General features: G+C 43.6%; 2 protein-coding genes across 3 annotated transcripts; both read right to left on the bottom strand.

The window, feature by feature from the left end:
* Window positions 1-504: 504 nt before the first annotated feature.
* Window positions 505-10,175, bottom strand: LOC128754111 (centrosomal protein of 95 kDa-like). Of its 2 annotated transcripts, XM_053856475.1 has the most exons (20): window positions 9,996-10,175; window positions 9,092-9,220; window positions 8,780-8,887; window positions 8,482-8,592; window positions 7,506-7,626; window positions 5,993-6,162; window positions 5,728-5,918; window positions 5,354-5,423; window positions 4,772-4,833; window positions 4,312-4,608; window positions 3,936-4,050; window positions 3,723-3,868; window positions 3,018-3,104; window positions 2,815-2,941; window positions 2,534-2,697; window positions 2,396-2,470; window positions 2,183-2,335; window positions 1,453-1,599; window positions 1,313-1,384; window positions 505-1,239 (listed from the first exon to the last, which is right to left on the bottom strand). In XM_053856475.1, exons 1-20 carry the CDS (start codon window positions 10,018-10,020, stop codon window positions 1,063-1,065), a joined length of 2,547 nt encoding a protein of 848 aa, XP_053712450.1. In that variant the 5' UTR covers window positions 10,021-10,175; the 3' UTR covers window positions 505-1,062. The 2 variants fall into 2 exon arrangements, with proteins under 2 accessions (XP_053712450.1, XP_053712451.1); XM_053856476.1 differs by lacking the exon at window positions 3,018-3,104.
* Window positions 10,176-10,795: 620 nt separating this feature from the next.
* LOC128754635 (CD209 antigen-like protein C) lies at window positions 10,796-13,428 on the bottom strand. Its single transcript, XM_053857383.1, has 6 exons — window positions 13,346-13,428; window positions 13,142-13,240; window positions 12,030-12,110; window positions 11,416-11,558; window positions 11,248-11,348; window positions 10,796-11,185 (listed from the first exon to the last, which is right to left on the bottom strand). Exons 1-6 carry the CDS (start codon window positions 13,386-13,388, stop codon window positions 10,984-10,986), a joined length of 669 nt encoding a protein of 222 aa, XP_053713358.1. The 5' UTR covers window positions 13,389-13,428; the 3' UTR covers window positions 10,796-10,983.
* Window positions 13,429-15,309: the final 1,881 nt, after the last annotated feature.

Below are 15,309 nucleotides of genomic sequence, written 5' to 3'. Positions count from 1 at the left end.
TTTTACTATTGCAAAATTTGCTATATTTTGAGGGCTCACTATACTGTCCCACCGAAATCTTAATCGCTCGCCCCTGTTCGATACGGTAATGTTGACAACTCAACGTGAGGCTTGTTGACGCGGTCAGGAGCGACCACCTTGTAAGAGCTCGTGAACTTGACATCGCAACAGGAAGCTGATCCGTGTAAGGCAACTTGACCAGTGTTCAGTGCCTCTGCACATGGACGGAACGCTACTATAATTTCAACATCTCAACCGGAGAATACGTGGCATTTCGTTACAGTCATTCAGAGACGTGAGAGCTGCAGCTGCGGTTCAAGGCTCAGATACAGAGTCTTATTCTGAAGTAGCAAGAACTCGCTATTCCTGTACGTGTTACATGTAACCAGCAGAGGGCGGTGTTTCGCTTGGCACCTATGTGTGGGTTGCTGATAAAAAGAATTGCTCTTCTTTGAAACTTTTGGAGCAGTAAAGATGACGTAGAGACACGTTTGTACCAAACGGATTTTTTTTATTTGATCCGAACATGTCCAGTTTGATTTAAAAGTTACAATCGTATCAATATTTCTCATGTGATTCAGATATTTCTCATGTGATTCAGCAGCTCCTGGATTTTAAGACTAAAAAAAACAGTGTTTGAATTGACGTAGATCACAAAAACGTCACAGCCGCACGTGAGATGCTGTGCGATGTCGCCAGTTGCATCATGGGTAATTAAGGCAACAAAGGAAACATTTCTGACACAATGAACTCCAGCTTCACGCAAAACTTCCAGCATCAAACATGAGTTGATTATCGTTGCACCAGCGCTCGTCCGTAAAAGACCTTTAAGTTAAAAAATAAATAAGGAGTTAAAACACGGCGGAGGACAGCTGCGTACCTAGGTTTACGTTTCATTTGGCAAAGAGAAGGGAAGACAGCTGGTGGTCTGCTACATTGAAAGAAAAGGGGTGGAAGACACTTGAGGAGGAATAGCAGCGCGGGTGAGAGGAAGACTGTGGTCCTATGAGATTCTTCTTCTTCTTCCTGTGCAAATCTTTCAGAAACCACCATGCTGCCTCTCTAGTGCAGGTAGCTGGTCTGGTTCTGGAAGGAGGCCAGCTGGATCCGACCTCGTAGCCTCTGGAGGTCCTGAGCCTTGAAATGCTCGTCTTCGTCGTTCTGTAGGATGATCTTCTGCAGGTCTCGGATCTCACGCTCCATCCGGGCCCGAAGGTCTCGCTTCATCTTGATCAGAGCCTGAAAAGCAGCAGTGAGCAGTGAGTCTCGACCTGTGACCCTGCAAAGGTCGAGCGCTGCGCTCTCTGTGCACCTTTTCTTGGGCTCGCTTCCGTATATGGTTCTCCTGACGCTCCTGTTCCACCTTCTCAGCCAGCAGTGAGAACTGCAGGACGCACATGTGAGTGAGCTCTGTTTCAGAGTGGTGCTTGTGAGTGAGTGCCTGCGTCCTACTTGGTCTTTGTAGTAGTTCTCCATGGACGTCAACTTCTCCATCTGTCGCCGCTGCTCCTCCAGCTGCTGCTCTTTGGCCAGAGCTCTCTGCTCTCTCAGCCGCATCTTCTGCAGCTCCAGACCTTCCTCGAACAGCTGCCGGAACATCTGTGACCAGTCCAAAACCTTGGTTAACTCAGTGTCACTGTGAAAGCTTCCCATGATCCTTCCACTTCCATCTTGCCGAATGGTGGCGTGAACACCAGGGTTGCTTAAGTCAACAACACTATGGTGAAACACTATCGGCAAAGAACCTTGATCAAGCCAGGAACACAAGACAAGGCCTAATGAAAATGTTGCTTCGTTGACAAATAAAAACTATGGTAAAATATGACTGGACCAAAATAAGATGAAGATAAGTTCATCCTGTTTAGCCGCATCTCACTTCCAGGGCAGCTGATCCCTGCTTGAGCCGTGACTTGGAAGAGTAACTTCAGGTTACAGATGAAGCTAAAGACAAAAACTTACTGCTTTATAGGCTTCTCCTATGGGTTTTAGGGTTTGTTTTTCAAGACGCTTCCAGCATAGATACCCAAACAAGGGTGAGTGGCTGACATAAGATGATCTACGCTCAGAAAATAAATGTGGTATTTGATATAGAAGAACTTGGTGCACATTTGTCAGCTCATCCTATTTCGCTGTGACACAATGAGAAGCAGCAGCGCCTCCCTCTCTCCCTCCCTCCACTCACCCGCTCCTCCCTGGTGCGCGCCTTCATCAGACGGGCTCGGTGCTGGACGTGGAGCTCCTGGTGGTACTTCTTGGCCCGTGCCACCTGCTGCCTCTGATCTCGCAGTCGGCCGTGGAGCGCCCGCTGCTGCTGGTTCTGCTCCTTGAAGTCTCTCTGGAGGACCACAGCACCGGTCAGTGCCGGGCGAGACGACTCACTGGCGCTGATACTCACCAGGTGGCTGCGGTGAGCTTGCTGCTTCTGCACCAGAGCCTGCAGCAGCTGGTGCTTCCTCTGGGCCTCCTCCAGCTGTACAGGGAAGCGCAGGGTTAAGAGCGGAGCAGACGCAGAGGAGACGCGACGTCCCAGTACCTCGCTGGTGAGCTTGCTGCGCCGCCGGCTGTGAGGAGAAGAGGCTGCGCTGAGTCGCTCCACGTGCTGCAGCTGCTTCTGCCACATCTCACCCAGAGCCTGGGGGGAGATGTGAAGGTGCGGGAGCTCATCTAGCAGCAGAGGCAGCAGCTGCTTCTCCGTCACTGCAAAGCAAATCCCAGCTGATCATTTCAACCCTTCAAATAGTGAAGTTGTTGCTGCTGAAGGCGATCTGGCGCCCTACGGTGGACAGAGCGGTCACTGCGCGCTTATTCTCTGACCTGGCTGGAGCGGCTCCTGTCGCGTGCGTGACAGACGTTCCGACTTGTGTTGAGCCTTCATCCTGGCTGGCGAGGACCTGGTGTTTCGGGAAGCATCCCTCAGGATGGCCTCTCGGTACTCACGCTCCTGCAACCACAGCGTCACGTCACTCCACCTCACTTTCACTATTATTCTGATGTCATCGCCATGGCGATTGACGCACAGCTTCCTGAGCTCGGAGGCGAACTCGGTCCAGTTCCTCTTGTTCGTATCTCTTCAACTCCTCTTCATAGAGCTGATTTAGCAGAGTCTGAGTTGAAAGTTAGAACAAGTCAAGGCACAAAAAACTCACAACAAATCATAAATATACTGTAGTAGAAGTTGGACTCCACTTAAAAAATAAAACAAATGAATTAGAGGATTTTAATGAATTCATTGCGATTATTCATATCATATTCAATAGCTTCAACACCAGGGTGGAACTGCTCCACCGATGAGCAAATTCTTGCTGTATTTTTCTTTATGTTTCTATCCTGCAGTTTTTCAGACTTGAATTTTCCATCCATCAATGCAATCCCATTCACTCTCCTACAACATGGATATTAAGGTTATATAATGTTTGACACCTGGCTGAAAAACACTCCCTAGAGTTGAGCAACTAATCTGCGTTATTATTATTATTATTATTTATTTTTCTGGAATAAATGAATCAAAATTGACGCCTCAATGCCCTGATAACATGCAAGTCAATATGACAAATGTCTTGTTATAGGCCTGCAGGTAAAAAGCACTAATCCTACTGTAAATCCCATAATGCACCGCAACAGTTGTAACAGTCAATGATGTAATCGTTTCAGGCTCATGACATTCATAGCAGACTCAAAACAACTGAGTGGAATGGAAGTTTAAACAGCTAAAACACCGTTACCCTTCGGTGTTTCCTGGCAGACGTTGGGTGTCGCGCTTCTCTTCCACTGCTACGATCGGGTGTGGCGTTTCTCAGTCTCCTGCCCTCTGGGCTCCGAGCGTCTGCCTCAGTGTGATCTCGACGATCTCGCTCAGCATGAGGAAACTCTGAAGGAGGCAGAGATGAGGAGCGAGTCGGACGGGTGAGTTTGGTTAAGAAGAAAACAAGTAATACCGGAGTGTTGTCTAGGGCTCTTGTGGCTCTCCAAGATGCCGTTGCTGCGGCACGACTCTTCATCCCCTTTGACCTCACTGGACTCCCCACTTTCATCCAACACTCTCTTCAGCATCTGAAGTCCAGGAGACAATAAAAACACAGACACATGAAATGACAAGTTTGAGCTTGAGATTGAAACATCATTTTAGGAACCGTGGTCTGCGTGATACGACGGCGCGAAGATAAATGCAGTGAGATCATGCAAGGTATTTAATGAAGGCAAACTGAAATAGGAACAGTAAATATTTACCAGAGAGCAGGTTGGGTTACTATCAAAAACAAACAGAGGAGACACGCAGAGATGATCTTTTTCCACCTTCTTGGACACACACACCTGATCGAGCACCTCAATTCGATGGGAGAGTTTTTCAGCAATTAAATGAAGCTCCTTCTCAGCTTTCTTGTTCTTCTCCCTGCGGTGAGACAATGACTCTGGAAAGCCTTTGTCCTCCTCTTCTTCATTAAACCTGCGAGCCGCTCTCTGTGATGGACGGCGGCTACTCTCCTCCTCTTGATCTTCATCCGTGTCCGGGGGTGAAGGGGTCGTGGTTGCGATCTCCTCCTGCAGCTTGAGGAAGAGAACGTCGGGTTGTGTGCGGAACAACACCCGATGGGGGCCGCCTCTGGTCGGCTGGGAGAGTGAGACAAAGAAAACAAGCTGAATATGGCGGTCCTCGCATCACCTTGGCCACGCGTAAACCCCTCGGTGGAAACTGGAGGGAAGCAAGTCAAGGCACGCAGTGATGCAGCAGCATGGAAGACTGGAAGACACCACAGAGACTGAAACCACCCACCTCCAGTGTCTCTCCCTCCACGTCTGCCCTCGACCTTTGGCGACCAGACCCATCACTGTGAGCTGTAAATGAAAAACCTTGTGAGTTTAAATCTAGGCTCATAAATCCATACGAGGTTGTCACGAAGGCACAGCAGGAAAATGGCTGGAATCATTTCGTTTCCAATATTTCACCATCTCTGTCATAAGTAAGGAAGCACTCCACCACTCTCACAATGAGCTGCACCAATTGAAAGGTTGACAGTTTGATACCTCTTTTGTTATTTAGGACATAGGTCTTAGTCATTACAGTATAATAAGAAATATATATACAGTCGCATTAACAAAAAAAAGGAGCAATATTTGTTGCGCGACAAATAACTTGGTTGACAGGAAACAAGCCGTGTTTTTCCGTTTCAGATTCTCTGTTGAAGGTCATACTTTCTTTCAGTAGTGAAGTAAAATTGAATTCCTTTAATGTTACATGAAATTTTCGATACACCAAAACACACCGTGTGTCTCTATACTTAACAAGGTCAGGTGCTCCACATGAAGACATTTTAAGGATCCACACAGTGACATCTGGAAACACCAACTGACTCACCAGGAGACTGGGAAACTTGAGGTGAAGACAAGCCGTTGTTGACATTCCTCCCGGGTCTGGTCCTGTCGGTCTGTGGTTTATATGAGACAGTGTGTTAGCGTTGACCTCTCAGTTCCCCACTTTTCACACTGAAGTTCACGTGAAGCCATCGTCATTGATCATCTTTATCTGTGACACCATAAAATAACTTGAGGGAAGAATTTCACTCCCAGTTAAAAAAAAAAAAGTAGCAGAGCCAATTCAAAACGTGACAAAATGTAAATGAAAACAAACACTGACACACTCTTGAACTAGCAGTCAAGCGCCAAGAGGAAGGTGCGTAAAGAAAAAATCTAATTCACTTTAAACACTCCATATGTTTGACAGAAATGTACCTCTGAAGCGACGGTGGCATCTTGCTCTGCTGGCTGCTCCTGGTTCTGACCAGCTGGCGCTCTGTGAGGAGCATCACTCTGGAGGGCTGGCTGCAGCGCGATGGCAGTGTGCATCGGTGCAGATGTATCCTGGTCAGAGGGCTGACCTGAAGGGGTGGGGGCTTCAGAAGTTTTGGGAGAGGCTGGAGAACCTAAAAGGACAGAGGAACCCAGATTGTGTTTGCAATGTGTGTGCGACTAAAATGAATGTGTTCCAGCCTCATACCTCCTGCTTCCTCTGCAGACACGCAGGGAAGCGCAGAGACGACTGCAGCGCCCTCACGAGGTCCCTCCAAAGATTCCGCATTTGGGTGATGCCCTACACTTTCTACTTCCGCACCAGTACATGCGGGGACTCCGACCTCAGGGGCCTCGCTGGGTCCATGGTCACTGGACCTGCACATGTGAAGAGACACCCTTTTTATTACTGTATTCTACCTTGTCCCATTTTCCTGTGAGTAAGTTAAGACAATTTAAGGAATTCAACCAGTGAGGTGATGCAAAACAGACACATGTAATAACTTGTAAACAGATTTTAGAAGTTCAGCTGAGACTTGGGGTGCTTTCACCCTGCGGGTTCTGTCTCGAGACAAAGCTGTTTTGGCTCAGAAGTCCGAGATGTGAACACAAGCGAGTCAGGTTTTGGCTGCGGACTTGATCCCGGCTTTGTCTCGGGAAGCTCTCAACTCGGGGGTGAGCTTCTCGCCTCGGGCGACTCTGCGCTAGATGCTGGAAACTATGTGTACAGCACGACTCCACACAAACATGATAGATGCCGAACAGTAAAGGGTCTGATCACTGCCTGGGCGCACAACATGGTTAAAAAACAACTTGTCAAACTCCCAGAACACAGGTGTGCAGCTGGGAGCTGCAGGAAAATGGTGCTTGGGAACAGGAGCTCAGCGGTCAGGTACTCGCGATGTGTGCGGACGTTTAATAACTCATGTGTTTTCGACTTCATTAGGCTGATAAACACCTGATGTTATTGACAGACAGATTTGCTTAAATGAATAATGCAGCGCTCTACAGTAACGGTTTTCACTGCTGTGATCTCGCAGATGTCTGCATGAGGCCAGCGAAGAGGAAAGACGCTGGATTTTCCCCAAGTTACTGAAGATCACCAGACTATTCAGTGATCATTTCTGACGTTGGGATCAGAACTTCACTGATAAAAGCCTTCTCGATCGTCAGTAATCTCTCTCTCTCTTCAACGTGCTGTGAGAGCATCGTGGACCAATCAAGTTGCTCCATACTACGCAGCTTGTTTTCGCTATTTCCTCGTAAAATCATCATGACAACACTCTTCCACGTTTAGTTTTGGCTGTGAAACGCTGCATTCTGTTACAGCCGAGGCAGAGCTCCGTCATCAGTTCATATCTGAGGTGACGACGTCTCGCAGCACTAAGAATTGACAGAAATAAGGTGGTCAAGCCGATGGTGGTAAATAGGTTATCGCGTGGCTCATGACGACTTCCTTGAGACGTGCTTCGTTGAGGGTCACAAACCAGCTATTTTGCGCAGAGCGCCACCAGCTGAGCAGGAAAAAAAGGACATCGCTTGATACACAGGGGTGCGAGGCTGCACAGCAAGGGGCGAAACAGTAAATTTTTTGGTGGAGTTCACAGAATAGAAGTCACAAATAATGTTGCATAAACTGAGACCGATAAAATAGGTTGGAGCGATTGCCTTTTCGACATCTCCCATCCCACAAATGAACAGGTAGAGTGTTCAAATCTTACACTCCATTTGAAGACGAACAGGCTCCTTCCTGCCCAGAATCCTGCTGAACTCTGACATCACAAGTCCCCAACTCCTTAGAGCCGTCAGGAACCCTTTCATTCACATCTTCACATAGCACCACTGCAAGCATAAGAGAGTGCGAAAGACAATATTCAGCTGAGGCACAAGTGCTCATTCATGATCATGACTTAATTCACTTGATTTCTTCAACACCACCCCAACAACACTTCAGAGAGTAACAGAAGCACTTGTTAGCACTCAGACTCAGTATAATGTGCAACAGTTTACACAAACATATGACATCACAAAAGTTTGTCTTGCGGTACTTTTTTGTTTTTATGTACTTTTTTCTGACATGACAGAACAGACCCTGGAACAGTCTGACACCTGTGTACGCAAACAAACCACAGTTTACTTAAAAATAAATTTGCCAACACGAAACACCATAAAATCAATAAATGAGGTGTCCACCAAATAAATATCTATGCGTAGTACGTGCATACTTCATGACTATATATTTCAAGGGGGACTTTTGTTGTATAAATGCTTAAATTGTTTCCGGCGTCAGTTCATGTTCAGGTACTAGAAGGGTGTGGATGTACAAAAAAAAAATAATATTGACATGCATAGATTCATTGTTTGTCAACGTGATTTTTTTTTTTTTGGGTCATCCAGACAGGGCTGACAGTGTTGAGAGAACTCATGCGAAGTAGTCACTCACTGCCTGGAGGAGCTGCACAAAACCGTGCCTGGTCAACCCACCCTTTAGTCATGTCATCATGCAGCCATGAATCCCATGACCACGACAAACAAGATGGACCCAGACTTCCTCAAAGTATCTTCAAACTACTAAACTGTTTCATTGAACCTTTTTTTCAAGTGAATTCCCGTCGTTCTGCATGTCAGACGGCTTGATAAAGCTAAAGATTGACACCACTTATGGGCTATTAACACTGGAACAGAAAATCTGCTTACCTCCATTCTGCAAATCTTCCTGTATCTCTTCATTGAGATATTCTAAAAGGCCATCAAAGATTTCCAGCAAGTTCTTGATGGATTCATCGTCTCCTCTGACTATGTTTTCACCTGTAATCACAAAACAAACCACTCAAACTGTACTTTTAATATACATACATGACACTTTTTATGAAGTCAGCATAGCAAACAACATGTTAGGCTGTTTTAGGAAGTCGTGCCATGATAGTTGCAACTTTAGTCATTGCGAAAACATGATGGCATAGATTCCATCATCCCATCATATATCATTTGTTACCTGTAATGTGTGAGAGGCTGATCTGAAGATAATCCAAAGACAGTGAGTCAATCACTGACTGGACATTGTGTGCATCATCTTCTTGAGAACGAGGAATTGCAATAAAATCTGTGAAATCAAGATACATTTTAAGGAAGTTTTTTTTCAGACTATGGGAAACACTATTGGATTAAGTAAACTACGACAGAATTTCACGATGATCTAAGGGCAAATGATTTCAGTACTCACGCTTGTAAATTATTCTAAACATAGTGGTTACAAATGTCGAGCGCCAAAAGGCACATCAAGTTTAAATGAGTTCACGCGACTTACCTGGAACCTTCTCTCCCAAGATGCTTTCATAGAGCGAAATAAAAACATTTGAATTGCAGTCCGTAAGTTTCTGTGCTTGCAAGTTGATGTTACACTTGGTGAGTAGATCATTTGCCACCGCAACCCAATCTGTGGAAGGAAAAGAAACACTTCAATACTAAGATTCAAAACAAGAGCGCACAAAGCTCTTTTTATTTTAGACAGAAACAAATGGTATACAAGCATTGGTCTCCACCCAAATAAGTCATGGAGAATCAGACACGAAAACAAATTCACAACTATATATACGTATATATAACTTGTGATTAAATTATAAAGCTAAATTATGATTTACTTTTTCCAGAATAACAACAAATCATTCAATTCAGCGCTTGTTTCTACTCATGTTTATTTCAAAACCAAAACGTACCGGAGGTTGCACAATATTCCAGAAGACATACATATATATTCAAGGTTAAAAACCACACTTTGACGACATTCTGAATACGACGCTGAATATTTTAGTCCTTGCACCGGTGATTCTAACACAAAATGCAGTTTGCAGTTCTGGAGTTAAAGAGCGGGGCTTGTTCTTGAACGCCTCATACGGAGACACAGCCTTCTAAACAGGTCAGATTGAACAGTACAGTTAAGTGACTGTGAAAAAGTCACGTTAGCAGTAGCAACATAACGACCAGATAGGAAGTGACCTAAACAAATGTCTAGCTTATAACGTCATTGATGCAGCATGATAGGCGGAATTTAAAGAGAAAGACAAAACATATCGCGGTGAAGGAGCCGCAGCCTGCCTGAAATGTAGCTTCCGCAGGGTTATTAATATTTTGACGTGCTCAAAATATTGATGTTAAAGTGAAGAGCTAACGTTAGCCGCGAACTAGCACTAGCATACGTGTCGGTATCTTACCTCTGCCTCCCTCCTGAGTGCCCATCAAAGAGATTTGAACGGAAACAATGGAGCTTAACGCACACTAGATCCGAGACGAGCCAATTAATGTCCTGTTCCTGGAGTTTTCTAATAACACAAACTACAAGCTCTCGTTTCAAATTCTAGTGCTCTTTGATTGGATGTTTACTCGGTGGTTTCCGGAAGTGTCCTGCCATTTTCACTGCTGCCCCCTGCTGGTGAAAGCAGTGGTTTTCGTTGACAATGAATTGGAAATAACGACCAAAATAATGGCAACACCTTTCTACTTTAAGGTGTTGCTATTATTTTCTCCAACCCCGGTACATTTGCTGTCCATATCCATTTCTTCATTAAAACACGTCTAGGAAATTTTATTTTACAATTACAAAGATGCAAAATGATCTTATTTCAAACTGCAGTGACAGACACGTATGAATGTTTATTTCAATCCCTTCTAACACATTGAAATTACTTAACATGACGAACTACATGACGGCTACATTAATTGAATTGAAAAGGAGCCAAGTGAAGAACAATATTTATGATTTCTGCCAATTGTTTCCACTTTTCCCTATTTTTCCAAACAGTGGCTGTGTGTAACTGTGTGTCTGTGTGATGCCCTTCATGTTGTGTTGTGTGTTACCGTCTCATTTGAGTGTAGCTGCCACATTGCTTTGTCTGTGGAGGGGAGATGAGATTTGTGTCTGTGGCATGCAGAAGAGATTGATCAGAAACAGCAGATGTTACATACATGCTTTATTAAACACACATGAAAATGTTGTTTACGTTCCTAAAGAAGATCATCACATCTTATAATTGTTTTTACCAGAAGCCACTAATAATAATCGTGTAAAATGCATCACTGCACAAAAACGTCCCTTCCTTCAGATGAAATGTTGAAACAAATCCATTCATGCTGCACAAATCCCTCTGTGAGTTGTTCAGAAGCATGATTGAAACAGCAAGTTTCACTCTAGATAACAGTGGACTATTGAGGTGGGACAGACAGTGATGCTGCTGAAGCAAAGCAATGCATTTGTTGCAGTAAATTTATATTCTTCTCACAGATCCAAGATTTCTCAATTTGACAGTCAGCATCATTCCAGCTCTTTCCTACAGGACGGTCATTTATTTCAGTGCAGTTTTCCTCAATTCCCTCAAAATCATTGGGCTCTCCAAGGGACCAGAAGCTGAAACCACAGCAGGGAAATGTGTCATTTGATAAAAAAAGTGTGTACATTTGTGTGTGTACCTCATGTTCAGCGGAGTCCCGTCCACCCAAACCCACTGCCCGTTGTCCTGCTGTTGACTCAGTCCAATCCATGTGATCTTTCCAAATTTATTCATGAACTCCTAAAGAAGTTCAAGGGAAACATTTTATTATCATCACCCTTGAGTTCAGTTGTTACACGTGACAGACCTGCTCTTCTCTGCTGTTGATGACCACCAGGTCTGCACCTCTTTCAACACAGAAGTTTCTGCTGTCAAACCAGGATTTCCTCGCTGGTGACACGTAGTAGAGACTGGGATGGATATACAGCCATCCTTGTTGGAGATATTCCTCTGTTTGGGTCATTAAAACAAGACATCAATACAATATCTACTCATGACAGCAAAGAAATACATTGTAGCCACTTTGAAAATAGATTATATTTAATTCCAGATTCCTGCATTCATTTCCGTTTATTCCAGCTTAGGGTTAAATAAACAAGTTGGAAATCCTGACTTTATTAAACCCAACATACTGTTGAATCACTGAAGTAAATCTACATTCATGTGTCTATGGTGACAAACTGTGGCTCTTGATCATAGACAGAAAGAACTCAAAAATGACTCTCTTGTCAAGCTTTTCTCACTCAACCATTGGGTGAAAATGTGTGGCTTGGTGGAGGAATGTGCAACCCAGTGCTTTTCCAGGTGTAAACTCCATCTCTGTGCTTCCATGTAATTCTGAGCCTCAGCTCTTATTGCATCGATAAATATATTCTAGCTCACATGAAACGCATGAATTAAGATTCATATTCATTTACCTACCTAATTCATGGAGCTTCATCTTCATGACTGCAGTCTCATTTGCACAATTGAAGTCAATGTTGGCCATCTTTCCAGAATTGTCTGTAAGTGAGAAGAAAAGAGAAAAACTTCACTTTATAACTGACTGCAAACATCTGAGAGAAAGTCCCCTTCAAAACTGACTTTCACATCAGCTGTGGTTGACACTTTCAAAAATCCTTTCCTTGATCAAGTGTCTTGATGCAGTACACATGCAACTTTACATGTTTTTCTTTCAGCACCACGCTACTTGGTTAAAATGCTCATCTCTTGGCCGAGTGCATCCAACGTCACATAGTGGGGACACTGCCCGGACTATCTGTGACAAAACAACATTAAAGCCATTTCAGTGAGAAAAAGAAGGAAAATTCCACATGTATGAATGTCTCCAGCTTCACATGGGATTCTTTGTTCTTTGTTAGAGTATCATGATAAAAAATAAGACCGTGTCAATAATATTTGCCCACAAACAAGGACACTCTTTTCTTACAAGGCAAAGTTATTTTACCTTTTAGGTCATTTCTATCCAAGCAAAACTCAACCAACGCCTGGGTCTGAAGAGGCTAAATGTGGTTTCTTCTTTCAAGTGAATTGAGAATTCGTCACTCACCAGAACCCACAAAGAATTAGATGCCTCCCTTGTTATTTTACAGTACGATAGAGCAGCCATAAAAACTGTAATAAATTACAACATACGCCTTTTTTTGTCCTCTTTTTACCATTTCCTTTCAGGGTTAGCCACAACATCCGCATCTTGATCATCCTCTCCACTCACACCAAAGTCTTTCTGTCCGCATTTATAAAGACTTTACCTTCTTTTCTGATGGATTGCATGGACTCATTCATGATAAATAAAAGTATACAATTTGGATCGTTTAAGTCATTTTTTCATTTTGTATTCGTTTACAGAAACAAAGAATTTCAATGAAAGCAATGTATTTTTTACTTTTTTGTAACTTTCAGTTGCATTTCTTTCTGTATCTTTCATTTCGTGACCTTATTTCGCAAGATGAAGTCGCTCCTTAAAATCGATCTCCAGAGACTTTTCTCCAAAAGTGACCTCAAAGACAACAAACAGCAACAGAAATACTCACATATACGAAGGGAAACATTGAGACCGACTTGTAGGAGACACAGGAGTCCAAACGCCACAGCGAGGCCCTTGTAGTAACTCTGCCCTTTGTTGGAGAAGACTTACAAAACAATAAACATCAAGCAGCTTGTCCTCTCACGTCGCCACATTAAAACAATACAAACTATCACAGTTCATAATCGTTCAAAGGAGTGCTTTTTCTTACCAGGCGCTGCAGTAGTTGACCCTGGGGAGAACGTTTCAGGCATGTCGTTGTATTCTGTTGCTATTCTGATGCTTTCTTCACGAACCACCTCTGCCATGCTAATCTGCTCAGGCAGTCACAACTTTATCAGACGGTTCTGTATGTTCAAGTTCCTTCTTCTATTGCTGCCTCACTGTAGCACCTGCCCCCTTCTTGAAACTCATCCTTCCACCAATGATCTGTTACACAATCGGAAACCTTCCAAAAACTAATGATAGAATCCAATACAATTAAAAAATATATATTTTTATAAAATAGATTTGTTTTCTTTTCAATGGTTGTTGGACTGTGTACCTCAAGGGTGGGGGACGGAGTTTGACTTGCATCAATGCAAGACGTTACTCACTGCATCTGAGAAACCTGAGGAGACAATCCATTGTTGTGGATCTGCTTTATGTCATGAAGTGTTAGTGTTGATGTTTCAGTTCCGCACTTCAACTTCAATAGCTTTCACAGTAAGTTCATATGAAACCATTTTGAATGACTCTCTCTATTTGTGTCCCGCTACAATTAACCAAAGGGACAGAACTTCACTGTGACTACAGAAGTAGCTGAGCTAATTCAAACTCTGACGTATATGTAAATGAAAACCAACACTGACTCACTCTTGAGCTTGTGGTCAAGGATTTCTTGAAAAGGAATTTGGGTAAAAAAACTTTTAACATTTCAAATGTCTGACACAAATTTGCCTCTGAAGCGACGGTGGCATCTTGCTCTGCTGGCTGCTCCTGGTTCTGACCATCAGCGGCGTGATCGGCTGGAGCTCTGTGAGGCTGGCTGCAGCTCGATGGCAGTATTCCTGCCTCAGCCCTCCTGCTTCCTCTGCAGACACCCAGGGATGTGCAGAGACCCTCACAGGTCCCTCCAAAGATGCTTTTTACTTCCTGTACATGCACAGACTCTGACCTGATAGACTCAATAATGCCAGGTTTTGTCATTTTCAAATTAAATAAATAAATAAATAAATAAACCTACAATCTCTTGTTTCAAACAGCATTGTTCTCTGACTGGATGTGAGTAAGTGGTTTGCCATTGTTAATGCTTCCTCCTGCTGGGGAAAGTGGTGATTACAATATGAAATTGCTTCACCGAAACATACTGTATGTAATAATACGCCAAAAATAACGACTAATTCCAGCCTTTGCTGTCTATATACATGATTTTATGATAAGAAGTCATTTTCTTTGAAATGTCATTCTTCAGTTAAATAAAAAATCCACACAAACAAGATGTTCAATACTTTTATTTCAAACTGCCAACAAGACACACAATCGACTTTGGTTCATGTTCAGCCATTCAAGCAGTTGCACTGCTGAGCTGAAACTCACCAAGGATGAGGTGTCACTTGGCAAAATGTGTGTACAGTACAGCAAAGGTTCAAGGTAAACATTTTATTATCATCACCCTTGAGTTCAGTTATCACATGTGACTGACCTGCTCTTCTCTGCTGTTGATGACCACCAGGTCTGCACCTCTTTCAACACAGAAGTTTCTGCTGTCAAACCAGGATTTCCTCACTGGTGACACGTAGTAGAGACTGGGATGGATATACAGCCATCCTTGTTGGAGATATTTCTCTGTTTGGATCATTAAAACAACTCCTCACAACAATATGTCCTTATGATGGTAAAAAAAAAAAAAAAACAGCCGCTTAAAAATTATTATATTGAAGTTCAGATTCCCGCATTCATCTAACCAAAATGTGTACCCACTTATGTTTTGAAGGTTTTCTCTCTCATCCATTGTTGCTGACTGTGTGTTGACTGAGCTCCGTAGCACAACTGGCACCTGCTGTCAGATTGACCTCATTGCACTCAAATATACTTAAAATGAAATATATGAATAAAATACATGTTGGTCAATGAAGTCAAATTCACAGTTTGGGGCGGAAATGAGTGTCTTGGTGGAGGTATGTGTCGTACCAG

The sequence above is a fragment of the Synchiropus splendidus genome, chromosome 2 (assembly GCF_027744825.2).
Source record: "Synchiropus splendidus isolate RoL2022-P1 chromosome 2, RoL_Sspl_1.0, whole genome shotgun sequence".
Classification (NCBI taxonomy): Eukaryota; Metazoa; Chordata; class Actinopteri; order Syngnathiformes; family Callionymidae; genus Synchiropus; species Synchiropus splendidus.
The sequence above is the reverse complement of the archived record's forward strand: the minus strand, read 5'-3'. Positions and strand labels throughout refer to the sequence as shown.

Excerpts from the sequence above, each read along its gene's own strand:
- LOC128754635 (XM_053857383.1), bottom strand. The coding sequence starts at position 13,388 with ATGCCTGAAACGTTCTCCCCAGGGTCAACTACTGCAGCGCCTG. Across the intron at positions 11,559-12,029 it reads GATGAAGCTCCATGAATTAG|AGGAATATCTCCAACAAGGA; the intron begins GTAGGTAAATGA and ends TGACCCAAACAG. Across the intron at positions 11,349-11,415 it reads TCAACAGCAGAGAAGAGCAG|GAGTTCATGAATAAATTTGG; the intron begins GTCTGTCACGTG and ends GAACTTCTTTAG.
- LOC128754111 (XM_053856475.1), bottom strand. The coding sequence starts at position 10,020 with ATGGGCACTCAGGAGGGAGGCAGAG. Across the intron at positions 6,163-7,505 it reads TGTTCGTCTTCAAATGGAGT|GTCCAGTGACCATGGACCCA; the intron begins GTAAGATTTGAA and ends TCACATGTGCAG. Across the intron at positions 2,698-2,814 it reads ACAGGAGCCGCTCCAGCCAG|TGACGGAGAAGCAGCTGCTG; the intron begins GTCAGAGAATAA and ends TTTGCTTTGCAG.